Source organism: Hyla sarda, chromosome 3 (assembly GCF_029499605.1).
Source record: "Hyla sarda isolate aHylSar1 chromosome 3, aHylSar1.hap1, whole genome shotgun sequence".
In the NCBI taxonomy this organism is placed as follows: Eukaryota; Metazoa; Chordata; class Amphibia; order Anura; family Hylidae; genus Hyla; species Hyla sarda.
Window position 1 is genome coordinate 96,058,165 of NC_079191.1, and position 27,587 is coordinate 96,085,751.

Sequence of the window (27,587 nt, forward strand, 5' to 3'; positions counted from 1 at the left end):
TAAGAAGCCAGGATAAAATCCATCTGTTTTATTTCCAATAATGCAACGCGTTTTGCTGCACATGCGCAGCGAAACGCGTTGCATTATTGGAAATAAAACAGGTGGATTTTATCCTGGCTTCTTAATCCTTTGTTCCAGTCAGCGCCACGATCCTGCTCCAAACGAAGCTTCCCTTTGACTATACTCTACATGTGCTCAGGAAGGCTGCAGACAGAATTTATTTAACTACACACCTTTCCCATTGTTGTGTATGTAGTTGTACAACCTGATCTGGTAAGCGGTATTGAATCTACCCAATTGTCTACCCTTACCATCTACGTTACTCCACAAGGAGCACCTTTCCCTCTTTCTTTTATAAATTTTGTTTTGGACAGGCTTTAATAAACCTCCCCATATGTGAATGAGCTGGGCTTGAGTGACAGCTGGGGAGTGTGGTGCGTGCTGCCGGGCACTCCACCCGAGTGTAACATGTGATCGCAGCGGTTCGCAAGATTGACACCTGGTGCGATCTAAACGTTTGACATGGCTGAAAGACATGTCAAAAGTGCTTTCAACTGGGGGTACTTTAAGGGGGTACTCCACTGGAAAACATTTTCTTCTTAAAACAACTGGTGCTAGAAAGTTGAACAGATTTGTAAATTACTTCTATTTAAAAATCTTAATTCTTCCAGTACTTATCAGCTGCTGTATGTTTCAGAGAAAGTTATTTTCTTTTTGAATTTCCTTCCTGTCTGACCACAGTGCTCTTTGCTGACACCTCTGTCCATTTTAGGAACTGTCCAGAGTAGGAGCAAATACCCAAAGCATAACTATCCTGCTCTGGACAGTTCCTAAAATGGACAGAGGTGTCAGCAGAGAGCACTGTGATCAGAAAGAAAGGAAATTCAAAAAGGAAAGAACTTCCTCTGTAGTATACAGCAGCTTATACATACTGGATTAAGATTTTTAAATAGAAGTATTTTACAAATCTGTTTAACTTTCTGGCATCAGTTTATTTTAAAAAAATTTGTTCTAGGGGAGTACCCCTTTAAGTATATGATGGATCAAACTGGTGACAGATGAACCCTGTGGACATGCAGTGTGGACCGTCTGGGTCTAATATTTTTATGGCAAGAATAGTTCTGCATACTGCACTATTCTTGATGCCAAAAGTGACCGAAACTCTGTCTGAATACCCGATAGAAGCTCGTAACAGTACTGTACACAGGACTTAACTCTCTTATACAGTACCCACACTGCAAAAATCACAGTATAACAAGCTTCACTTATAAGTTTAATTATATTGTTGTAATGTATTTTTAATATATGTTGTTTTTTTCTGGAAAACTGTAGAAATTAAAGGGGTTATCCAGGAATATAAAAACAGAACTAATTTCTTTCAAAACCCACTCCCCGTCTGTCTCCAGGTTGGGTGTGGTATTACAACTTGGCTTCATTTACTTCAATGGAACTGAGATGCAGAACCACACCCAACCTGAAGACAGATGGGGAGCATTTAAAAAAAAAGAAATTTGCTTTGTTTTTCTATTCCTGGATAACCCCTTTAATCACTGTTTGAATTGTGTATTTCAGGTGGAAATTCTCGCACTGCTATGGTTGCAGCTCTGAGTCCTGCAGATATAAACTATGATGAAACCCTAAGCACCCTGCGGTAAGATGTTTTATCTTTTGCTCACCTCTAACGCAGACCCATGCCAACTAAACCCAACAAAGAGTGCTTCTACTTATTGTGAACTATGAAGACTAGGATACAACTGCTAAGGTAGCCAATGGCACCCATACATACAGGTACACTAGCCTGGTCCGTCCCATGTGTGTGCAGTCATGGTGGACAATTACACCCTAACCTTTCACGAGTGGGATAAGGGGAGGTCATTTGCACACCATGCACCAAAAGGTCTGCAGTTTTATTTTTTAACTGCTACCAACGTCAGAAACAATAACTACTATCAGATATAAGACTAAAAAAAGTCTGCGTTCTTTCCTTTATCATCCTGACTTTCCTTCTGGTCTGTCTTCTGCTATGGTGCATGAGTGGGGATCCCGGGGCCTTTTCTGTTGGGCAGATGTTGTAGACCCTCTCTCACGTTCTCTCCTGCCCTTTGAACAATTGAGGACTCGTTGAGATCTCCCTTTATCTAAACGCTTTCACTATCTGCATTTGCGGCATTATATGTAATCCATGACTGGCTCCACGGTGGTCTCTATGCCTATTGGATTGGAAAGATTGTGCCGTGGTGGGCCTCAGACGAGGGGCCTTACTCCTTGCTTCTCCAGCCTCCTGAGGGAGTCCCACCGTCACATCGCTACATGGGTCGCTGGGAGGATGCTCTCAACACCACCATTACCCTTACTCAGTGGCGGGTTATTTGGGAGAGGGCCTCTAAGGCTTCAATTTGTACCGCCTATAAGGAAACTGTCACGATTCGGCTTCCGGGTAGTGGATCCTCTGTGTCAGCGAGGGATTGGCGTGGACCGTGCTAGTGGACCGGTTCTAAGAGGCTACTGGTGTTCACCAGAGCCCGCCGCAAAGCGGGATGGTCTTGCTGCGGCAGTAGCAACCAGGTCGTATCCACTAGCAACGGCTCTACCTCGCTGACTGCTGAGAAGGCGCGGGACAGAAGGACTAGGCAGAGGCAAGGTCAGACGTAGCAGAAGGTCGGGGGCAGGCGGCAAGGTTCGTAGTCAAGATGGATAGCAAGGGTTCAGGTAACACAGGCTTTGGACACACTAAACGCTTTCACTGGCACAAGGCAACAAGATCCGGCAGGGGAGTGCAGGGGCAGTGATCAGATATAGTCTGGGAGCAGGTGGGAGCCAATTAAGCTAATTGGGCCAGGCACCAATCATTGGTGCACTGGCCCTTTAAGTCTCAGAGAGCTGGCGCGCGCGCGCCCTAGAGAGCGGAGCCGCGCGCGCCAGCACATGACAGCAGGGGACCGGGACGGGTAAGTGACCTGGGATGCGATTCGCCAACGAACGCGTCCCGCTGTGCGAATCGCATCCCCGACGGCCATGACAGTGCAGCGCTCCCGGTCAGCGGGACCGACCGGGGCGCTGCGGGGAGAGAGACGCCGTGAGCGCTCCGGGGAGGAGCGGGGACCCGGAGCGCTAGGCGTAACAGTACCCCCCCCCTTAGGTCTCCCCTTTTCTTTGTCCGGTAACTGCCTCCCCTGGGATGAGGACACCGGGAAAGAATGGAGGGTTTCCTCAACGGCAGGCAGCACAGCAGGAGTGGGAATGGGGAGGGAGGGCAGAGGGCGAAGCCTGGCACGGGGCAGTGTGACACCAGGACGGGGGCCATGAGGAGGCACTGAGGCTTGCCTGACGGGACTGGGAGGGGGGAGAGGCACTTCCTATGGCAGGCAGAGTCCCAGTTCTTGATCTCCCCGGTGGTCCAATCAAGGGTGGGAGAATGAAGCCGGAGCCATGGCAGACCGAGGAGGACCTCAGAGGTACAGTTGGGAAGGACGAATAACTTAATCCTTTCGTGGTGGGGTCCAATAGACATCAGGAGGGGTTCTGTGCGGTAACGCACGGTGCAATCCAATCTGACTCTGTTGACCGCGGAAATGTAGAGCGGCTTGACGAGACGGGTCACCGGGATGCTGAATTTATTCACAAACGACTCCAAAATAAAATTCCCAGAGGCACCAGAGTCCAAGCAGGACACGGCTGAGAGGGAGGAGTTGGCTGAAGGAGAAATCCGCACGGGCACCGTGAGACGTGGAGAAGCAGACTTAGAACCAAGAGACGCCACACCCACGTGAGCTGGGTGCGTGCGTGCGTTTCCCAGACGTGGAGGACGGATAGGGCAATCCACCAAGAAATGCTCGGTACTGGCACAGTAAAGACAGAGATTTTCTTCCCTACGGCGATTCCTCTCTTCCTGGGTCAGGCGAGACCGATCCACTTGCATGGCCTCCTCGGCGGGAGGCCCAGGCGTAGATTGCAACGGATACTGTGGGAGAGGTGCCCAGAGATCTAAGTCTTTTTCCTGGCGGAGCTCTTGGTGTCGCTCAGAAAAACGCATGTCAATGCGGGTAGCCAAATGGATGAGTTCTTGCAGGTTGGCAGGAATCTCTCGTGCGGCCAGCACATCCTTGATGCGACTGGATAGGCCTTTTTTAAAGGTCGCGCAGAGAGCCTCGTTATTCCATGATAACTCGGAAGCAAGAGTACGAAATTGGATGGCGTACTCGCCCACTGAAGAATTACCCTGGACCAGGTTCAACAGGGCAGTCTCGGCAGAAGAAGCTCGGGCTGGCTCCTCGAAGACACTCCGGACTTCAGCGAAGAAGGACTGGACTGTGGCTGTGGCAGGATCATTGCGGTCCCAGAGCGGTGTGGCCCAAGACAAGGCCTTTCCTGAAAGAAGGCTTACTACGAACGCCACCTTAGACCGTTCTGTAGGAAACAAGTCCGACAACATCTCCATATGCAGGGAACACTGAGACAAAAATCCACGGCAGAGTTTAGAGTCCCCATCAAATTTGTCCGGCAGGGACAAGCGGAGGCTAGGAGCGGCCACTCGCTGCGGAGGAGGTGCAGGAGCTGGCGGAGGAGATGGTTGCTGCTGTAGCAGAGGCAGAAGTTGCTGTAACGTGGCGGTCAACTGCGACAGCTGCTGTCCTTGTTGGGCAATTTGCTGCGATTGCTGAGCGACCACCGTGGTAAGGTCAGCGAGACTTGGCAGCGGCACCTCAGCGGGATCCATGGCCGGATCTACTGTCACGATTCGGCTTCCGGGTAGTGGATCCTCTGTGTCAGCGAGGGATTGGCGTGGACCGTGCTAGTGGACCGGTTCTAAGAGGCTACTGGTGTTCACCAGAGCCCGCCGCAAAGCGGGATGGTCTTGCTGCGGCAGTAGCAACCAGGTCGTATCCACTAGCAACGGCTCTACCTCGCTGACTGCTGAGAAGGCGCGGGACAGAAGGACTAGGCAGAGGCAAGGTCAGACGTAGCAGAAGGTCGGGGGCAGGCGGCAAGGTTCGTAGTCAAGATGGATAGCAAGGGTTCAGGTAACACAGGCTTTGGACACACTAAACGCTTTCACTGGCACAAGGCAACAAGATCCGGCAGGGGAGTGCAGGGGCAGTGATCAGATATAGTCTGGGAGCAGGTGGGAGCCAATTAAGCTAATTGGGCCAGGCACCAATCATTGGTGCACTGGCCCTTTAAGTCTCAGAGAGCTGGCGCGCGCGCGCCCTAGAGAGCGGAGCCGCGCGCGCCAGCACATGACAGCAGGGGACCGGGACGGGTAAGTGACCTGGGATGCGATTCGCGAGCGGGCGCGTCCCGCTGTGCGAATCGCATCCCCGACGGCCATGACAGTGCAGCGCTCCCGGTCAGCGGGACCGACCGGGGCGCTGCGGGGAGAGAGACGCCGTGAGCACTCCGGGGAGGAGCGGGGACCCGGAGCGCTAGGCGTAACAGAAACCCAGTATAAATTGATCATGGGCTGGTATCACACTCCAGAACTGTTGAATAGACTGAACCCTGACATCCCTCCTCAATGCTGACGTTGTGGGGTGGGACTGGGTACGGTGTTTCATATATTCTGGTCCTGCCCTCTCTTGAATGAATACTGGAAAAAAGTGCAGAGATTGATATGAAGCTTTGAGTGTGTTTGTCCCTCTAGACCCCCTTATTTATCTTCTCCATCTCTCTCACCGCACTTTGTCTAAGAAGCCATTTAAGCTCTTCATGCATATTGCCTTAGCCACTAAGACCCGTATTGCCGAATACTGGAAAAGGACCCTCCCCCCTCTGAGTCAGACCTGTTAGCCCGTATACGTGGATCCGTTCCTTGGAATTCCTAACGGCCTCTCTTAGCAATTGAAGATTTTCCTACCCTTGGTGAAGGAAAATATAGATTTTATTAAACACAAGACGCGAGTATTATGCTTTAACCTCTTTTACTTGACTCAGCAGCAAAAGAAAAGTATACAGAAAACTTTGAAAACATAGTGTATGGCGTAGCCCATGGTGCTATGCCATCTTAGCCAATCAGCACACAGTATGGTACATATCAATAACTGTCGCCTTTAACACTTCCTCTTCTTTGTTGCGAACATAAACGTCTCAAATAGGATAGAATCTTCAAATGGGAACAGGAACAGTAGAAGAAAAACGTAATATGGAGGTAGTCCACAATAATCTGTATGAAGTCTCGAGCCAGAAGGTAGTCTTAGGAGGCTGTGAATATAAACAGAATATAAAGAATTATAGGGATGGGTTCCCAGGGAGGGATAATACTCGCGTCTTGTGTTTAATAAAATCTATATTTTCCTTCACCAAGGGTAGGAAAATCTTCAATTTTATATAAAAACAAGACGCTTCGTATTATGCTAGTTTAAAGCTGAAATTAAATGATAGAATAAGTACATATGCAAATAAACAAAATAAATACCAATATAATCATAAAAAATCACAATAAAAACATAGAAACATGAGATTCAGGTTTAAAATAGAATGTTTTAAACGTTGATTCAGACGACCAATTTGCCGCTTTGAGGATGTCCGAAAGAGAAGCTCCGGATTGAAACAATTTAGTCGAAACTGCTCCTCTGGTAGAGTGAGGACCAAATTCAGAAATGTCAATGCCAGCCATTTCCATGGTAAGTTTAACCCATCGGGCAAGAGTACAAGAAGAAACTGGTTTATGGGGTTTACAGAAAGATATTAGAAGTTGAGAAGAAAATTCCGATCGTAAATGCGCCGTTTTGGATTCATAGCAACGAAGGCACCTAACCACACAAAGTTTGTGATGATGAGGAAAAGCTGGATAGGATACTGAATGTAAATTAGTTTTAGTGCGGCGATAGATAGTAAAGATAACTCCTTCTGGAGAGTATTGCCGACTGGAAATGTCTAGAGCCCTGACATCAGAGACACGTTTGACGGAAATTAAGCATAGTAAAACGGTGAGTTTGAAAGATAATAATTTAAGAGACAAAAATTCATTATCTTCCCATGAAAGAAAGAGATCCAGAAGGATATTCACATCCCAAGTCGAAGTGTATTTAGGTAAGGGGGGACGACGGAAACGTATGCCTTTAAGGAGTTTGCATATTAATGGATGTTTGCCAACAGGAATAGAATCTATAAGAGAATGATAGGCTGAAATAGCAGAGCGATATAGATTAATAGTTCTATAGGCTCTACCAGCATCAAAAGATGCAGAAAGAAAATTTAGGACGTTGGAAATAGATGCATGTAAGGGATCCAGATCCCTTTGAGAGCACCAATGAAGCCAAATTTTCCAGGCTGATCTGTAAGCAGATCTGGTACCTGGTGCCCATGCATCGGATAAGAGTTCTCTAGTTGAGAGAGAAAGTGGAGAGGACGGTCTGGAAGGCCCGATATTAGGCAAGCTACAAGAGACAATTGATCCGCAAGGATTAGTGGGTGATAATTGCCAAGAGGATCCTGAAGAAGGTCTGGAGATGATGGAATGATGCGAGGAAAATCTATTAAGAGATGAAGAAGTTGAGGAAACCAAGGTTGAGTTGGCCACCAAGGAATGATGAGAATCAACGTCGATTTCCGAATTGAGGTTTGAAGAAGAACCCGAGGAATAAGGTTGAAGGGAGGAAATGCATACAGTGTTTCTTGAGGCCAGAATTGGAGGAAAGCATCCACTCCTAAAGCTTCTGGGTCTGGTCTCCAGCTGAAAAATTGTGGAACTTGACAATTCAGACGCGAAGCGAACATGTCTACGTGGGGGGGACCCCACAATTGATTGATGTGTTGGAATATCTCGGGGAGAAGTCTCCAATCGCTGTAGTCCGATAGGAATCGGGAGTTCCAATCTGCGATAGAGTTGGAAACGCCCGGAAGGTATTCCGCTTTCAGAACCACATTTCTTTCGAGACAAAAATGCCAGAAATCTTTGGCAATATCTGCAAGGGCTTTTGAAGTGGTTCCGCCAAGGTGATTGATATACTGGACAGCAGATATGTTGTCCATGCGAAGTAAGACACAACAGTGGGATGAATCCTTCGCAAAACTCTTTAGCGCGAAAAACCCAGCCAAAAGTTCCAAGCAATTGATGTGTAGCTTGGATTCGGAAGGAGACCATTTCCCTCCAGTAGAGAGGGAGTCGCAACGAGCTCCCCATCCTGAAAGACTCGCATCTGATTCTATTACTATATCCGGATTCGGATGAAAGATCGCTTTTCCGTTCCATGTTTGGATGTGAGATAGCCACCAAAGAAGTTCTTCCTTGGCGTCTAAAGAGAGACGGATTTCGTCTGAATAACCTAGGCCCTCTCTCAAATGTTTGATCTTCAGGCGTTGAAGAGCCCGATAGTGAAGAGGGGCTGGAAATACAGCCTGAATGGAGGCTGACAGGAGACCCACCAAACGAGCTATGGTTCTGAGAGAGATAAGATCCTTGTGTAAAATTTGGCGAATCTCTTTTCGAATAGTTTTTAGTCTCCTGGGAGGGAGACTTAGACAAGTGGATTGTGTATTTATCAAGAACCCTAAGAATTCGATCTCTTGAGTTGGTTGAAGAACGGATTTTTTGAGGTTTAATAGAAAACCTAAGTTGTTCAAAAGATCCAGAGTCCAATCTTTGTGAACCTGAAGAAGAGATATGGATTGCGCCATAAGGAGAATGTCGTCGAGGTAAATAATAAGACGAACTCCTCGACTTCTGAGTAGAGCTACAATGGGTTTTAGGAGTTTGGTAAAACACCATGGGGCCGACGAAAGGCCGAAGGGAAGGCAAGTGAACTGCCATGTTAGATTCTCCCAACGAAATTGAAGGAAAGTCTGAGACGACGGATGAATCGGAACCGTAAGATAAGCGTCTTTCAAATCTATTTTGATCAACCAATCGTCTTTTAGAAGTATATCTCTTAAAAGATGGATTCCTTCCATCTTGAAGTGTCTGTACACCACAAAATTGTTGAGCAATCTGAGGTTGATAACAGGTCTGTGACCTCCGTCCTTTTTCTTTACCAGAAAAAGATTGCTGATAAAGCCTGGTGTATTTGGAGGGACCGTAATAATGGCCTTTTTTGTAATGAGATCCTTCACCTCTGAATCTATCAGAGCTTGATCTGTCAAAGAAAATTGGATGGGATGAGGAAGAGTGTGTTGTATGGGATGACATATGAAATCTATCTGGAAACCTGATACAGTGTTCAGGATCCATGAGTCGGAAGTAATCATACTCCAGTTGTTCAAAAAATGTATGAGTCTTCCGCCTAATGGAACCCGATCTGAAAAAACAGGAAGGCTTACCTGAAGAAGTTCTTGCTCGGGGTACTCCTCGATTCCCTCTGGGACGCCATGGTCTTGCTCGATAAGGGAAGAATGGGTTGGCATTAGCAGATTGGACTGCATATGAGGTATTGGGTTGGTAGGAGCCTCTTCGGGATGGGTTGGAGCGGCCGGGGAAGCGACTCCTGCCTTTCCCGGCCCTACCAAAAACTCTCTGCGCGAAAACTTTTTTGATATTGGTTTGCGCCTTATTAATAGAGGAAAATAAACCCACGTATTTTCCCATTTCATGGATGAATTCCTCCCCAAATAACATACCCTCAGTAGGGTGTTGGGGGTCATTGGTTGCCAAGTTTGTAAGCTGGGGGTCTATTTTAATAAGAATTGAACGCTTGCGTTCTGCAGACAGAGCTGCATTAGCGTTCCCAAAAATGCACGTTGCACGTTGTAGCCAGCCCAGCATTACCTCAGAATTCAACGGGGTCTGGTTCGTAACGGCTGAGTGGGCTAGATCCAGCATCTTTGACAATGGCCCCAAAAGGTCCATTAGTTTATCTTGGCATGATCTGAAACTCCTATCCAATCCTTTTTTAGGGTTTTTATTTCCTTTAGAAAGGAATTTTGAAAGGATAGGATCCAATTCTGGGGTAATATTAGAGTTATGAGGTAGGGATGGCCTCGGGCATTCCGCCTTAAGTTTGTTTCGTGTATTCTTGTCAAGACTTTTAAAAGTTCTAGTAGATATAAATTTTGCTATTTCAGGGGTGGGAAGCCACTCTCCTGATCTGGGGTGGCGGATGAGTGCCGGATCAAAATAGGATTGATCATTGTCAGGGAACGTAACATTATCCTGAGCCTCATCGTCATCAATGACCTCACCACTCTCTTCAGAGAAATGATCATCCTGGTGAGATACCTCATCACCATCCTCCTGAGAGTCCGAAGAATCTCCAGAATCAACTTCTATGAAGGAATCTGGCTTGCGCCGCATAGCGGCTTTCTGAGCCCTGTTAGATGAATCTTCCTCTTGGGCGGAGGGTATGGCGTGCCTTTGAACAGCACTAGTTGGTTGACTCAAGTCAATAAATTTAGATTTTTTAGGTTCTTGGCTAGTCCCTTTGGAGATCTTTTTAAAGGGAGCATTGCCGTCCTCGAGGTGATGCCTCTTGCCAGTAGCCTTCTTAGGTATATGAAACCCCTTAGCCAATTTGGACACAGAGTCCACAGGGGACCAATATTGGTCAGATGGGGTACAGGGTCTGGCCAGAGGAGATGGGCCTGGATGTGATAAGGCCATAGAAATAGATTTGGACACACTGTCCTGTAATACCGTAACCGCAGATTGAACTGCGGAATGAACTGCCGAGTGGACTGATCGAGCCACCGACTCGTCAATCATAGACTGTACGGTCTCTTTATTCATGAGATCAGTCATGGCAGATTGGGCATGTAAATCTCTGGCTGTCGATCCCTCAGACATTGTACAATTGGTATAAATTAAGGTAGAGCACTATTTAGGAAAATGAAGTGTTTATGTGTATATAAATGAGTATATACTAAATGAGTAGTTAATTAATCTAAATAATTAATTAATATTAACTATTAAATTAACATTAAATAGTGTTATTAAGGAAAATATGCCAACCACAAATATAGTAGGAAATTTTTGGGGCTGTAGTAACAACAAATCACCACTGGGTGGTAGCACAGGCTAAGGGAAGAAAATTTTAGAATATTTTAGGCAAACCAGATAGTAAGTAACAATTTTAGGACTATAAGTGCAGAGCGCGTTTGCGAGCGTGACTGGGCGGGATGCTGTCTCTCTGACGAGTGACAGGATTCCCGCCTCTCACGTCAGGTGAGGACCACACTGACGCGAGATATCGCGAGAGCTCAACGGCTGAGCTCTCACACAAAATGGCGCCGATGACGCAGCATGTAAAGAAGAAGATAAGGAAGGACCGCTGGGGTATGTGGAGGCCGCGATAAATGCGGGGAGTGTGGAAACCGAAACCGGAATCCAGGAGACGGTAATGTATGAAGGGAATAGAAGAAATGAATGAGGGATATTAATTAAAAGAACGGGATATAATTCCCAGTATACCAGATAACAGTATGTTAGGGGAAAAGAAAGAGGGGAAGGGGAAGAGGGGAATTGGGGAATAAATTAAATAATAAATAATGAAAATTAATTGATGAAATGCAGAATAGTATATAGAAACATTCAATAGTAATGCATAAAATAATATAAAAGAAAGATAATGGAGATCTTTAATGTAGAAGAATGAATAGGAATGGTAACAATAAGTATGAAAATAATATAGCAATAAATTAAATTAATTAATTAAATTAACTAATTAATTAGCAATAATCAATTAATAATATGGAGGAAAAAATTACTCATCTGTTCACACTGCTGAGCAGCAAAAGAAGAGGAAGTGTTAAAGGCGACAGTTATTGATATGTACCATACTGTGTGCTGATTGGCTAAGATGGCATAGCACCATGGGCTACGCCATACACTATGTTTTCAAAGTTTTCTGTATACTTTTCTTTTGCTGCTGAGTCAAGTAAAAGAGGTTAAAGCATAATACGAAGCGTCTTGTTTTTATATAAAATTCTATCCCCTCATTCCTCTCGGTCTGGGAACCCTGGGATCGTTTTTCTGATAGGCAACCGCCTGGATTTCTTGCTCTATCTCTTTTTCTTCTTTCTCTTTCTTTCTTCTTCCTCTCTATTCTGCCTTGTGTGGTTGTTATGTGTTTGTCTTTTAGTTCCCACTGTTTGTATTCTCCTCTCCTCCGCTCCCTTGTCTGTGGCTCTCACAGCTTTATTACCTTGATGTTGCGTAGGAGCACGCCTGTTTGAGCCAATTACTGATTACTGTTATGGTTTTTTGCGTTAATATTTTGGTACCGAGGGCCTTTCCAGGAATTCCTGTGACTTTATTAGCCTGCCTTGACCCTACCATTTGCATGTTTCCTAATTTCGATTATGCCGACTGTTATTTGGCTTCGGCCCCTGTGATATCATTTGCATTATGCCGATTGTTATTGGGCTCCGGCATCTGTGATATCACTTGTATGTTTTTCTTATATTTGGATTTGTATCCATGGAAAATTCTTTAATAAAAATTACAGTTAAAATAATAATAATAATAAGACTGAAAAAAGAGTTAAAAACGTTACAGTAAACTTTATGAAAATTCACAAATTGTAGGTTTACTTTTATAAGCGACATTATAGAAGTAGACTGCCTTTAACGTTTTGCATCATTTAATATTTTCCTACCTTAAAAGAACTAAGGAAGTGATAAACTGCAATTTTATTTTGTTATGTCCTTCTACTTGGAAAAATTTTAATTTTACTATTTCTGTTTGTATATATTTTCCATTTTTGGATACTCTGAATAGTCAAAGCATAATTTTAGCAGTCTATTATAGATGTTGTATCCTCTTGCAGATATGCTGACCGTGCCAAACAGATCCGGTGCAATGCTGTTATCAATGAAGATCCAAATAACCGTCTGATCCGTGAACTTAAGGATGAGGTGGCACGTCTGAGAGAGCTGCTGGGAGCCCAGGGACTGTCTGACATTATTGACAGTGAGTGGTCCATCGCTGAATACATCATATACTCTTGTCACTTGTGTACTGCACTTCAGATCTCATGATGTTATTCTTTCAAAAATATGTGATATCGGGGTGTGATGAGGGCAGATGTTGTTACCCTAGGGGCATATGGCATTAACCCCTTGTATTCGTGATGCCAGGGCGTGATTTAGCCTAAAACCACCCAAAGCTATACTGCTGGATCCAGGGCTAGGCACAGGGGCAATAAAGACTCTGACGCCAAGTTACGGACATCGTTAGCTTTACTGAGGGTAGACAGTTGGTAAAGTCTATATAGTTCAGCCAGGGCCTAAGGAGGTGACCAGTAATGCAGAGACCTTAAAGGTGTACTCCAATGGAAAACATGTTTTTTTTAAGTCAACTGATGACAGAAAGTTAAACAGATTTGTAAATTACTTCTATTAAAAAATATTAATCCTTCTAGTATTTATAAGCTTCTGTATGCTCCACAGGAAGTTATTTTCTTTTTTGAATTTCCTTTCTTTTCCTTTCTGCCTGACCACAGTGCTCTCTGCTGACACCTCTGTCCATTTTAGAAACTGTCCATAGCAGGATAGTTATGCTTTGGGTATTTGCTCCTACTCTGGACAGTTCCTAAAATGGACAGAGGTGTCAGCAGAAAGCACTGTGGTCAGACAGAAAGGAAATTCAAAAAGAAAAGAACTTCCTGTGGAGCATACAGAAGCTTATAAGAACTAGAAGGATTAACATTTTTTAATAGAAGTAATTTACAAATCTGTTTAACTTTCTGTCATCATTTAAAAAAAATGTTTTCCAGTGGAGTACCCCCTTTAAGGGCTTGCTGGGGCTTGTAGTAGGACTGGGCAATTGAATGTAGAACACCCTGACTTGACAGGTGACAGGGACTGACTTGACTCGACTCATAAAGCTGGGACTTTAGCTTACTTGAAATGATGTTGAACAACAAGAAAAAAACATGGTCTCAAATGGCAATAAATGCTCAACCCCAAATGCAGTTGTGCATTTATGCTGGGGGAGCAGATCCTGCGCTTGTGGTCTTTTGCTAGGGGCAATTCGCAGCATAAAATGCATACAATGGGGATGCCTGCGGCAGACTACAACTGCCACAATGGCATCCTACACGCGATAAAAAGTATGGATGTGTAACATATAGAGTAATACATAAATTTAGGTGCACTACTGTGGTAGATGTAAACAATAACATATGACTAATCCTCAAAATGATGTTAAAATTGAGACATTAGCCAGTATATCCTTATATGAAGGACATACCTGAGCCCAAACACCAATGCCAAGGTTTCTCAAGTGAATCAAGAAAAAAAGAAAGCAAGTGGTACACTGAAAATAGAGCACACCAAATCATGCATAGAGTAATGCAAAACAATTTTATTACAAAAAACACACATAGTGTACACAACAAATGGACTTGGGGAAAAATGGGGTTAAAAACCATTAAAACATCTCATTTAGAGCACAAACTCAGCCCTAGTGAGGGGCCATGAACCCCCTCCACTAGATAAGCTCCCGTCCTGAAATAGATATACAATAGAAAGGTTATAATAGTCCGGTGACTATTACTGTTGCACTTTAACCATGTGTATATATGAGGAATTAACTGTATGTAGTCTGGACTGGATGGGATAGTTTTATTATTATTGTTGTATATCTACTTCAGGACCGGAGCTTATCTAGTGGAGGGGGTTCATGGCCCCTCACTAGGGCTGAGTTTGTGCTCTAAATGAGCTGTTTTAATGGTTTTTAACCCCGTTTTTTCCCCAAGTCCATTTGTTGTGTACACTATGTGTGTTTTTTGTAATAAAATTGTTTTGCATTACTCTATGCATGATTTGGTGTGCTCTATTTTCAGTGTACACTGTAGTAGCACCCAAATACTATTTATTATAACCTTTCTATTGGTGGATTGAGCCCCCCATTGTGTTGTTGGTGGATCCTAAGGTTTCTCAAGTGACAAGGGACCTAACACTAAGCCTACCTGTGCTGTATGGGCAATACCAGGGGCTAGTGGGCAATTACAGCAGCATTAGGTCCGACTCATAGCCTCCTCCCAGTTACCTCCAGTGTGGCTAAGCATACAGTGGGAGGAGGAAGGAAGGCTATGAGCCCCACCCAAGTTGGTTAAATTGATGGTGGCTGCAAGACTTTACTTTGAGGCCTCCAACACTATGGACACACACACTAGTCACAACTGCACTGGACCTCAGCAGGAAGCAAGAGCTAAGAGAGAAGAGAGAGAAGAAGAGAGCGAGGCTAGCTCCACCCAGGGCTTATATGAGGTAGACTAGCAGAGAGACCATAATTCACTCTTGGGATCACCTGGTCACTGGTACCTCCTGGGTAACAATCACATGACATAACTCTTAAAAATGCAACACATTTTATAATACAATACACTGCCGAACATATGTACAGGGGGGAAACAGGTGCAAGGGGCCCTTGGGACACTGAAGGAGGCTGCCTGACAGGACAGCAAGAGTACAGGGTAACATATCCCATACTGGGCCACCAAAAATACTCCAATAGTTTACACCCTAGGTTCTCAGGCTTTAGTTAAATGCCAAGTCTCTGATAGGTATTCAAGCTGTCTTTATGGTGAGCTTACTTTGATTCCTTTATTTCAGCTTTCTGTACTTGTGCGAGTGAGACACTGGGAAAAAACTATTGTGGCTACAGGGAACCTGTCATGTTGTACAGCCAGCTTGATTTGCAGGCATAATGTTATAGAGCAAGAGCTAAGCAGATTTACCATATGTGTATTTATGTGTATTTTATAATGTGAAATGATTCAGATTAGCTTGTATTTTATTAAATTACATCTCTGCTCTTTCTATGCTTAGGATTCCAGTGGGTGGTCCTGCTTAATAATTGACAGTCTTTGGCCCCTTTCTCACTACAGTTATGTTCCTGCATTCTGACATCCGTTATTCAGCAATAACGGGTCATGAAAAATAGATAAAATAACTGAATACAGCAGATGATAACTGAGAACCAATTTCTGTCAAAATAACGGACATGTGCCCTCCGTTATCACCTGCTATAGTCTGTTATATTATGTCTGTTATTTTAGTTCAATGTGACATCCTGGTTGTAATGCTGTACTGAGCATGCTCAGTACAAAAACGGATCATAAAAAATGGACAATAACGGATGTTTTTAGTGAACATCCGTTTCCCATAGACTTCAATGTAAAATTTTAACGGATGTTATTTCACCTACATTTTTGCCGGAACAAAAATGAGTGCATGCACCGTTTTTGTGTCGGCAAAAATAACGGAAATTAGTAAAAACTTACATACCTCATGCACAAGGATGGTCAAAAAATCCCATTGACATTAATGGGATTGTTTGAAGGCTGTTTTTAGGACTATTTGACGGGAGTAATGACGGAGGTTTTTACAGGATGATACCTGTAGTGTACAAGGGGCCTTTCCTTTATGACTCTGGATAAAGAGATAGCTGTAAATCACTGATAAGGTCAGGTATTGGACTCCTTTCTATGCTTCAGTGTCCAGCAGGTTGTCCTAATGGAGGTTCACAGCTATCTCTGTATAGAAAATAATAAGGAAAGGATGCCAATCACTGAGTAGGACCAATCTACAGACTTAAAAATTGTATATAAACAAAATATTCTACTGCTCTAAATATCAATCGGCTCAGCTATTCTTAATAAAAGCATGCTGGGAGATCCAACTGGTTGTTCAACATGATAGCTTCCCTTTAAAGTGGTTTCCCACCAAAGGAATTTATGACATATCCCCCAGTACTGGATGAATTAATGTCACCTTACCCTCATACCTCTAGATGGACAGCTGCCACATCCAGGCACAAATAGAAAAGAGCAGAACATCTATTGAAGTTATGGAAACAGGAGTCAGTGTCTCTTGGGGCAGCAGGTTGAGGGCCCAGAGGGTGGTCTTTCACCTCAGATGAGATAATTGTCTGGTGGCTATGCCATAAATGTCATTGGTAAATCCCCTTCACTGCATGTGAATCTACATGTTCATGCCTTGACTGGAGAAGATTGTACTGTGTATAGATTTTGACGTCCTCTGGCGAGGTCTATATAATGATACACAAGGCATGACCATGTTTTACTAGAGCTGTGGAAAAACGTGTTATTGCTTCTCAATTATTTGGTTCTGACTTAGTTTCATACGTTGCTATTCACTATTAGTACTTTATTTTGTGTAGAAGTAATACAACTTACTACCACATGGTGTTGCATAGTCATAATCTACCATATAGCCCTAACCCAATCTCCCTACACATTCAACTGTAGATTTGAAATGCAGATATAATCTGATACATCTTATGTGCTGGTTAAGGCGTGTGATGTATCACGATACATTATATTTGTGGTTCCTTGTCTCCTCTCATGTGATGTATCTACAACATCCAAACAAAGATTTCTTCTCTCGCTTTCCTGCTTGTCCTGAATCCCTATTATCTACTTTACAAACTTCCCTAAACCTCCACTTTTTCTCCACATCCTTTTTTATATTTATTTCTATCCTCTCCCATCCCATGGACTTATTCCCTGGCTTGATTCCTTCTGCATTCTCACTTATCTTTTTCATACAACATTACTACTTCTTTATTAACATTTACCTTTCTTTTCTTTAACTTTCCTATTTTTTTCCCTAATGTTCACCACTTTTCTCATATGAAAACATCTTCTCACTTCCACTGTTCTGTACATTACATTTTGCCATTTGTGTCCTACCTTGTCCACACCTTCCCCGTGTCCTCCTTGTTCGGTGCCCCCCTCTCTACGGCTTCTGCTCTTTATAGATGTGTGTCCTGTGGATAACGCCAATGTCCTACACACGCGTCATGCTCCTGACAATCTCTTCACAGCGGTGAATGCCCTTACGGGTATGAGTCCTTCATCCTCTATGTCTGGTTTGTCGAGTCGAGCTGCATCTGTCTGCAGCCTACATGAGCGTCTTGCATTCACACCTGGAAGTGAAGAGGCTATCGAGAGGCTTAAGGTATGCTTCACAAATATAATCTGCTTTATGGCCTATATGTATTTTCCAAAAAGTAATATTAAAGTTATGAAGATTTAAAGGGGTTATCCAGGAAAAAACTTTTTTTTATATATCAACTGGCTCCAGAAAGTTAAACAGATTTGTAAATTACTTCTATTAAAAAATCTTAAACCTTTCAGTACTTATGAGCTTCTGAAGTTAAGGTTGTTCTTTTCTGTCTAAGTACTCTCTGATGACACGTGTCTCGGGAACCACCCAGTTTAGAAGCAAATTCCCATAGCAAACCTCTTCTAAACTGGGCGGTTCCTTAGACACGTGTCATCAGAGAGCACTTAGACAGAAAAGAACAACCTTAACTTCAGAAGCTCATAAGTACTGAAAGATTTTTTTATAGATGTAATTTACAAATCTGTTTAACTTTCTGGAGCCAGTTGATATATATATAAAAAAAATAAGTTTTTTCCTGTATACCCCCTTTAACCTCTTCCCAACCTGACAAATTGAATACTGTCAAAATCTTTCCTGAGACGTTCACCAAATTAACCCAGTTGGATAAAATTCAAATAAGGAAAAAACCTACAACAATAGTAAATGCTGTTCACTTTTTTAACGTGAAAAGTATCACAATACTGCAGCAAAATCTACAACAATGTAATTTTATATTGTGGATTTGTTGCAGATTTCCCTATTGAAGTTAGTGGGGAAAATCTGCAACAAACCTACATCTTATGTGCAGCATCAGATCTATGAAAATCCCCATTGCTACTGTGGTATTATGATGCACATCTGCTCTCTGGAAATATTTAGCATATGTATATATATCAAGTGCTGACTTTTTCTGATGCAAACCATTAAATTTGCTGCAAAAGCATAAATGTATAAATTTTGGCTGCCTGAAGCTGCACTTAAATTGTGGTCTATAAAATGTTTTAATCCATTGTAAGTGAGTCGGTGCATGAATTCTGGCCTCATGTGTGAAGCATACTTCTATCTTTATAACCTCAATGAAGATTTGATCAAAATCCTAATGGGTTCTCAAACTTTCTATAATCAGTTTAGCAATTGCTGTCAGAAAGGAGACTATTGGAACCTGTACATATATTATTTCAACAGTAAGTCTTTAACTAGGGCAATCTTTTATTCTCATAAAACAGGAAACAGAGAAAATTATTGCTGAGCTCAATGAAACATGGGAGGAGAAATTACGGCGCACTGAGGCTATCCGTATGGACAGGTAATTGACAAAGACCATGAAAGCACTTGAGATATTAATCATAAGAAATATTTTCTGATAAATTGACAATGTTTCTGAGCAGGGGAAACCTGAGGATGGTTGATGCCCATTTACTATTTTATTGTTCATACAGAGAGGCTTTATTGGCAGAGATGGGGGTGGCCATGAGAGAAGATGGAGGAACGCTTGGAGTATTTTCACCTAAAAAGGTAAATTTTAGACATTTCCATGACATCTATGGAAGCCCAACTTTTCTATTTTACTTTTTTAGTATATGCATTTCCAGACATACACAAACACATATATACAGTGGGGCAAAATTATTTAGTCAGCCACCAATTGTGAAAGTTCTCCCACTTAAAAAGATGAGAAAGGCCTGTAATTTTCATCATAGATATACCTCAACTATGAGAGACATAATGAGAAAATTGTTTGATTTTTAAAGAATTTATTTACAAATTATGGTGGAAAATAAGTATTTGGTCACCTACAAACAAGCAAGATTTCTGGCTCTCACAGACCTGTAACTTCTTCTTTAAGAGTCTCCTCTGTCATCCACTCATTACTAGTATTAATGGCACCTGATTGAACTTGTTATCAATATAAAAGACACCTGTCCACAACCTCAAATAGTCACACTCCAAACTACACTATGGCCAAGACCAAAGAGCCATCGAAGGACACCAGAAACAAAATTGTAGACCTGCACCAGGTTGGAAAGAATGACTCTGCAATAGGCAAGCAGCTTGGTGTGAAGAAATTAACTGTGAGAGCAATTATTAGAAAATGGAAGACATGCAAGACCACTGATAATCTCCCTCGATCTGGATCTCCAAGCGAGATCTCACCCCGTGGTGTCAAAATGATCACAAGAAAGGTGAGCAAAAATCCCAGAACCACATGGGGGGACCTAGTAAATGACCTGCAGAGAGCTGGGACCAAAGTAACAAAGGCTACCATCAGTACCACACTACGCCGCCAGGGACTCAAATCATGCAATGCCAGACGTGTCCCCCTGCTTAAGCCAGTACATGTCCGGGCCCGTCTGAAGTTTTCTAGAGAGCATTTGGATGATCCAGAAGAGGATTGGGAGAATGTCATATGGTCAGATGAAACCAAAGTAGAACTTTTTGGTAAAAACTCAACTCGTTGTGTTTGGAGGAGAAAGAATGCTGAGTTGCATCCAAAGAACACCATACCTACTGAGAAGCATGGGGGTGGAAACATAATGCTTTTGAGCTGTTTTTCTGCTAAGGGACCAGGACGACTGATCCATGTAAAGGAAAGAATGAATGGGGCCATGTATTTTGATATTTTGAGTGAAAACCTCCTTCCATGTCTTTCAGCATGACAATGATCCCAAACACACCACCTGGGCAATGAAGGAATGGCTTCGTAAGAAACATTTTAAAGGTCCTGGAGTGGCCTAGCCAGTCTCCAGATCTCAACCCCATAGAAAACCTTTGGAGGGAGTTGAAAGTCTGTGTTGTCTAGCGACAGCCCCAAAACATCACTGCTCTAGAGAAGATCTGCATAGAGTAATGGACCAAAATACCAGCAACAGTGTGTGAAAACCTTGTGAAGACTTACAGAAAACGTTTGACCTCTGTCATTGTATAGCAAAGCATTGAGAGTATTTTATTGACCAAATACATATTTTCCACCATAATTTGCAAATAAATTCTTTAAAAATCAGACAATGTGATTTTATGGATTTTTTTTCTCATTATATCTCTCATAGTTGAGGTATACCTATGATGAAAATTACAGGCCTCTCTCATCTTTTTTAAGTGGAAGAACTTGCACAATTGCTGGCTGACTAAATACTTTTTTGCCCCACTGTATGTACTAGGGCTCAAGCACTTTTTTCATAGCAGGGACACTGTTCCCATTACCTGGAGTCCTGCAGGGGTTCCCACACTTTTTCCCCAGGACTTGACCCCTGATATGTACACATGTTCATATACAATATAGAGGGAGCATGGCGGACCCCGCTTCGGGCGGGGATCATGACGCACCGCTGTGCAGGAGATCGTGGGGCCCCAGCACTCAGACCCCCCCCATCCTTCGGATAGGGGATATGTTTTTTCGTGATACTTGTCCTTTAAGCGAAGAGCAACTAGAGTAGTTAGCATATATCAAAGGATCACTGGGTTGCATGCTGGCCCTTTGTGTGGCAATATTGTTTTTGGGCAGTTGAGTTGTATTCAGAATTACTGCTGAAAAGATTCACAGAACACTCACTCAGGGCTGCCAATCAGCTGAAAAACAAGCAAACCCTCATTCGTCATCTGATTGGATCTTTTGTGCGACCATTTGAATTATGGTTATCGGCCGCATGTCACCCTGTGTAAACAGGTGATGTGCAGCCGTCATTGAAAGCTTAGTAAATGAGCACTGATCACAGAGATAGGCACTGACTTTTGGTTCAGCGTCAGCCCGGCCCTTACTCTTCCAAGTAGTACAGAAAAATACATAAAGCATAAAAAGCAAAAGTCATAATTTGTAGGTTATCCAAATTGAAAATTGAAGCTCAGTTCCATTGAAGTGAATGGAGTTGATTTGCAATACATCACTACGGAAATGTTAAAAACAATCAGTCAGCTGTAGATCATACTGAGAGCTCAAGTGTCACAGAGGCTTTGTTGAGCCGCAGCATGCATGCCTTCTCCCTACCCCACTCCTCCCTACTTTGATTAATTGACATAGTAAGCTTGTTTTCCAGAAGTACACCATGTATGTCAATCAGTCAAGACAGGGAAGGGTGGAAGAGGATACCCAGCTTGACACTTGAGCTCTGAGTGTGATCTAGATCTGACATATTCAGTTTAATATATACAAAGTAGTTTTTTATTGCAATTCATAGATTGTATGCAATAAAGGAGTTATCCAGAGTTATAAAAACGTAACTGCTTTTTTCCAAAAACAGCACCACGCTTGTTTTGTGTGTGATATTGCATCTCGGCTTTATTCACTTGAATGAACTGAGCTGTAATACCACACACGAATCAAAAACAAGACTGGTGCTGTTTGTAGAAGGAAGAATTTATGTTTTTCTTATAACCCTGGATAACCCAATTAATGTCTGGACAATACATCAAGAATTTCTGATTGCGTTCAGCAGAACGAAGTTTCACTCCTGATCAACATATTATTGTTTATATCTATATAATAAATGGGACTTGATTAAAATATGTTGATGTTGACAAATCTCATAAACCATGATATCACAGGAACCACTGGATCCTACAGAGCATTTGTAAGGCAACTGTGTCTAAATGGCCAACTTTTAGGAATTAACTGGAATAGGAAAAACATATTACACAGTTGCTTGCAATTTTATAGATTATTTTGAGGCAATAGAAGAAATTGTTGTAATGGAGGTCAAAGGTTTATGTTGTCATTTTATTACCTATATTACACAGTTGCCTGCAATTTTATAGATTATTTTGAGGCAATAGAAGAAATTGTTGTAATGGAGGTCAAAGGTTTATGTTGTCATTTTATTACCTATATTGCCCTAAATTTCAATCACTTACATTCTCATTCCATGGGATTATTAGATCAACACGGCACCTCTGGAAATATACTCAGAACTTGTTGGGGTTTATTCCCCAAAAGAGGTTGGTGCAGGTTTGGTGTGCCCTTTTATCTTCCAGCCTCTACTCTTCTCCACTGCATGCATAATACAGTAAAGTCAAATGTCATCTAAATAATTGGTATATCTACTCTAAAGTGACCCTCCAGGCTCCACCATACTAAGCTTCACATACCTCATTTCAGCATCATTCCTCACTGGTGGTTTGGCAGTCTGTAGTATATAAGCACACTACCTAGCTGTAGTAGAAAACAGCTCCTCCTGTTGTGTCTGTGATAGGCTTGTGTTAATACACAGCAGCCAATCAGAGGAAGCAGAGCTATAGGGGGGTGGGAGAAAACAGCAGCGTAAACCAATGATGAGACAGACAGTGTGTCTCCGACTACTTTAGACTTCCTGTAGACACAGTTGCTAATAGTCACAAATCACAGATCTGTCCTAAAGAAGCTGCACTAGACCCAAATATAAGTAATGAGCATATGGACAGCTCTCCAATTTGAACCAATTAATACAGACACACTATGACAGAGTGCTGTGATATGGTACTGGTACCAGAAAAATGAATTAGCCATAATCATATACCGGCCCTTAAAGGGGTACTCCCCTGGAATTTTTTTTTTTTAAATCAACAGGTGCCAGAAAGTTAAACAGATTTGTAAATAACTTCTATTTAAAAATCTTAATCCTTCCAGTACTCATCAGGTGCTATATGCTCCACTGGAAGTTCTTTTCTTTTTGAATTTCCTTTCTGTCTGACCACAGTGCTCTCTGCTGACACCTCTGTCCATTTTAGGAACTGCCTGGAGCAGGAGAGGTTTGCTATGGGGATTTGCTCCTACTCTGGACAGTTCCTAAAATAAACAGCTGATAAATACTGGAAGGATTAAGATTTTTAAATAGAAGTAATTTACAAATCTGTTTAACTTTCTGGCACCAGTTGATTTAAAAAAAATGTTTTTCCAGGGTGAGTACCCCTTTAAGGTATGAGTGTGTATCAATGAATAATCCTCCGTTAATACTGATTTACATAATATTTTTGAGCTCCTAACTGGACAGTCACTTTAACTGATTCATTGTTTGTTATGTAGGATGGTTTCTATTTAGAGTGTATGATTGTAGACTGTGTTGAAAGGCATGCCCTTTTTCAAACTGTACCATGTGAATGTTGGTGGGCCATGCCTTCATACTGTTGGAACATACTTCACAACTTTCTATGCTCCACACTAAATTAATAATCCACACTTGTAAGCAGAAATTGTATTGCTGTGATGTCCTATTAGATTAGTGATGGTGGTTATTGTATATTTTTTAATTCTACATCCGACTTGGTCCTTAGACTCCCCACCTCGTCAATCTCAATGAGGATCCTCTAATGTCTGAGTGTCTTTTATATTACATCAAAGATGGCATTACAAGGTGAGTACAGACAAATACACTAATGTGATAAATGTATACATTTTATACGTGATATACATATATTATCTGTGACTGACACCCACACTACCAACTGATCATATCTTTCTAATAAAGAAAACTCCTCCTGTACACATTATGCCATGGTATTAGACCTGCATGCTTTTTTTTCTTATAGGTTTTTAACATTTGTTTTAGAATTTTTTTTCATACAATCTTAATGTGTAACTATGCAAACACTGATATTACGTTCAATAGTTTTTATTGTACATTAGGAACAAATATCAAGCAATGAGCAGTCACAGCTGCCGTATGATACAACACATAGAGTGCAAGATACATAGTCAGCTGTAACAATTGTAGACATATTTTTTTGCAAGAAGAGCAGAAACAAACAAAATTACACCAACGGGCGTAAACTTAGATTTATATAACCCCAAAGTCTTCAAAGTCTTTGTTATAATCAGGTCAGTGGTTGGAATAATCTGCGACTTCCAATGACTAGTTAAGGCAAGCTTAGCTATTATACAAATAATACAAAATAACTCTCTATCAACCGGTGGGATAGATTGCAGGTTCATAAAGAGTAATATAGATTCCGGCAGCCAAGCCCCCTGGAACTCGAATGTTTCATTTAGTATTTCTATAACTTCTGCCCAAAAGGGTTTAATGACCGGACAATACCATAGAATGTGAGCCAAAGATCCCCTATGACCACATCCACGCCAACACTTATCGGAAGACCCAGAGTATATGATCGCCAGCTTATCTGGTGTGAGATACCACTTGAGAATTGTTTTCGAAGCCGACTCTAGGTGTGTAGAACATTGAAAGGCTTTACGGATATTCCTGAAGGCTTTTTGCCACACAACTATATCTGCCGTTAAGTTGAGATCTCTCTCCCAAGCTTTAAGAGGATAAGTTTTAATACAGACATCTGATTGGGTAATCGCTAAGTAAAGTGGTTTTATGCCTTTAACAGAGGAGGAAAGGTAATGAATGGTGTAACTATCAATGCCAATCTTAGAAGGTTTCAGGGAATGAATAAAGTGACGTAATTGTAAGTAAATGTAAAAATCTTTGTTAGGGAGAGAGAATAATTGTCGCAGGGAATTAAAGGACATCAATACCTGCCCATCAAACAAATGTTTAATATGCGTTATTCCCCTCAGTGCCCATTCATGGAGATTTAAATTAGGAATGGAGGCCTGAATCAGTGACATGGGTAGGTCCAAAGGGTCCGATTTAGTGTTAATAGTTAAGGAGGAAAGATAATTATACCATGCCATATGAGCGGCTTTTACGTAAAGGTTGGAGAGGGAGGGCAGGGGGAGATGCCACAATGGAAGATACATTAAGTCCCGTAAGGTGAAGGGGGAGACTGAAAATTGTTTCAATTCTACCCACGAACAGTCAGAGGGAGCCACCCACCATTGTTTAAGGGCAGAGACTAGCGTAGCAATATAATAACTTTTAATGTCTGGGGTGTTGAGTCCCCCTGATTCCCACGTTTTAGTCATTATACGGCGTGCAATACGAGGCTTCTTTTTATCCCATATATAGTCAGATAGTATTTTTTGTGCTTGTTGAAAAAACGATTGTGGAAGTGGCAGGGGAAGGGATCGGAACAAGTATAAAAATTTGGGCAACAAAAACATTTTAAAAGCCGCAATCTTGCCAACCCAAGAAACTTCATTTTTAGATAAATCCGCTGTGGATGTCGCTATATCTGCTAGGAGCGGGACATAATTAGTGTGATATAATGTAGAGTAAGGATAGGACAATTTCACTCCCAGGTACGTCAAATTAGAATCTCTCCAATCCAACTCATATGTAGAAACTAACTGGGTGACCACCTGTGGAGCAATATTGATAGGCAGTGCCTGTGTTTTAGTAGTGTTAAGATGGTAATATGAGAGATCACCGAATTTCTGTATATTGTCCATAACTGCTTCTAGAGAAGCGACCGGATCTGTAAAGGATAAAATGATATCATCCGCATAGAGTGAAATGATATGCCGTGTGGGGCCTATTGTGATACCTGATATTCTGCTATCTAGTCGTATGGCTTGTGCTAAAGGTTCAATAGATAAAATATAAATTAAAGGGGACAAGGGGCACCCTTGACGAGTACCATTAGTGATGGGAAACTCGTCAGAGAGGGATCCATTTGCTAGTACTCTAGCCGTAGGGCAAGTATAAAGGGATTGTATAGCCGATAAGATGGAATCTCTAAAACCCATGACTCGGAGGACCGAGAAGGCGAACGACCAGCGGAGCCGGTCGAACGCCTTCTCGGCATCCAAAGCCAGGATCAGGGCCGTGGTATTGCGGCTCTCTATGTAATGAAAAAGGTTTAACAATCTCCGGGTATTGTCCGATGTTTGTCGACCGGACACAAATCCAGCTTGGTCCGGGCTAACCAACTGACACAAAATGGGTGCGAGTCTATTAGCAATCATTTTAGAATAAATTTTTAGGTCCTGATTTAATAGTGAGATAGGGCGGAAATTTTGAGGTAGATCATTCGATTTACCTGGTTTGGGAAGCGTGGTAATTGTCGCTTGCAAATTTTCCTTGGGTAGAGAACCATGTGTCATTGCATAATTACAAAAGGCCAACAAAGCAGGGGCAACGAGGGGAGACAGAGATTTATAATATAAACTAGTAAATCCGTCCGGACCAGGAGCTTTATTTACAGGGAGAGAACTAATTACTTTAAGAAGTTCAGAGATGGAAAAATCTTGACATAATGAATCTTGTTGCTGTAAGGAAAGAGTGGGCAGGTGCAATTTTTTAAGGTAATCTTGGACTAATTCTAAATGATTAGGAGTGGGCGGGATAGAATCTGTAAGGTTATACAATTTAGAATAAAAAATACCAAAGCCATTAGCAATATCTAGGGGAGAATATAGTTTTGCCTTTGTGATTGGGTGTATCAATACTGGGATTCTTGATTTTAAATGTTTGGATTTGAGCCTGTGGGCTAATAATTTACCTGCCTTATTGTCCTGTGAGTAGTACCGAGCCTGAGTCTTCCGGTAAGCTTTTTCATACGTGGCTAGCATGAAACCCCTTAGTTCTTTCCTCAAAGAGTTCAGATTGGAAGCTGCATCTGGACCAGGCTGAGATCTGTTGGCAGCTTCCGCTATCTGCAACTTAGACAACAAAGCTGTTAGTTTCAGATCTCTCTGTTTCTTAAGAATGGTGCTATACTTAATGCAGAAACCTCGAGTAAACGCTTTGTGGCAGTTCCATAGAGAAATCGAGCTAGACACAAAGCCAGTATTGTGTTGGAAATAGGCAGAAACGTCTGATCGGAGGCGGGCAGAATATTCCTCGTGGGATAGTAAAAAAGGGCTCATCCGCCAAGAGTAGGTCATTGGCGATGAGATCGAGTCCTTCAAAGTCATAGTGATAGGGGAATGGTCGGACCAAGATATGGTCTCAATTGAGGAGGTGAGAACTTTAGTAAGTATAGCATTA

The 27,587-nt window shown here is 42.4% G+C and overlaps 2 protein-coding genes across 5 annotated transcripts in view; one reads left to right on the top strand and one right to left on the bottom strand.

Moving 5' to 3' along the window:
- KIF1A (kinesin family member 1A) overlaps positions 1–27,587 on the top strand; it is a 331,661-nt gene that overhangs the window by 206,542 nt on the left and 97,532 nt on the right. For 2 of the 4 annotated variants that reach the window (XM_056564691.1, XM_056564692.1), the window contains 6 exons: positions 1,573–1,651; positions 12,696–12,838; positions 17,657–17,856; positions 19,011–19,090; positions 19,224–19,299; positions 24,025–24,104. In XM_056564691.1, the coding sequence (XP_056420666.1) occupies positions 1,573–1,651; positions 12,696–12,838; positions 17,657–17,856; positions 19,011–19,090; positions 19,224–19,299; positions 24,025–24,104 (658 nt within the window). The remainder of the gene's footprint in view (positions 1–1,572; positions 1,652–12,695; positions 12,839–17,656; positions 17,857–19,010; positions 19,091–19,223; positions 19,300–24,024; positions 24,105–27,587) is intronic. The other 2 variants (XM_056564693.1, XM_056564694.1) reach the window with 1 other exon arrangement.
- On the bottom strand, positions 5,907–11,310 carry LOC130361553 (uncharacterized). Its single transcript, XM_056564695.1, has 2 exons — positions 9,256–11,310; positions 5,907–6,198 (listed from the first exon to the last, which is right to left on the bottom strand). Exons 1-2 carry the CDS (start codon positions 10,712–10,714, stop codon positions 6,191–6,193), a joined length of 1,467 nt encoding a protein of 488 aa, XP_056420670.1. The 5' UTR covers positions 10,715–11,310; the 3' UTR covers positions 5,907–6,190.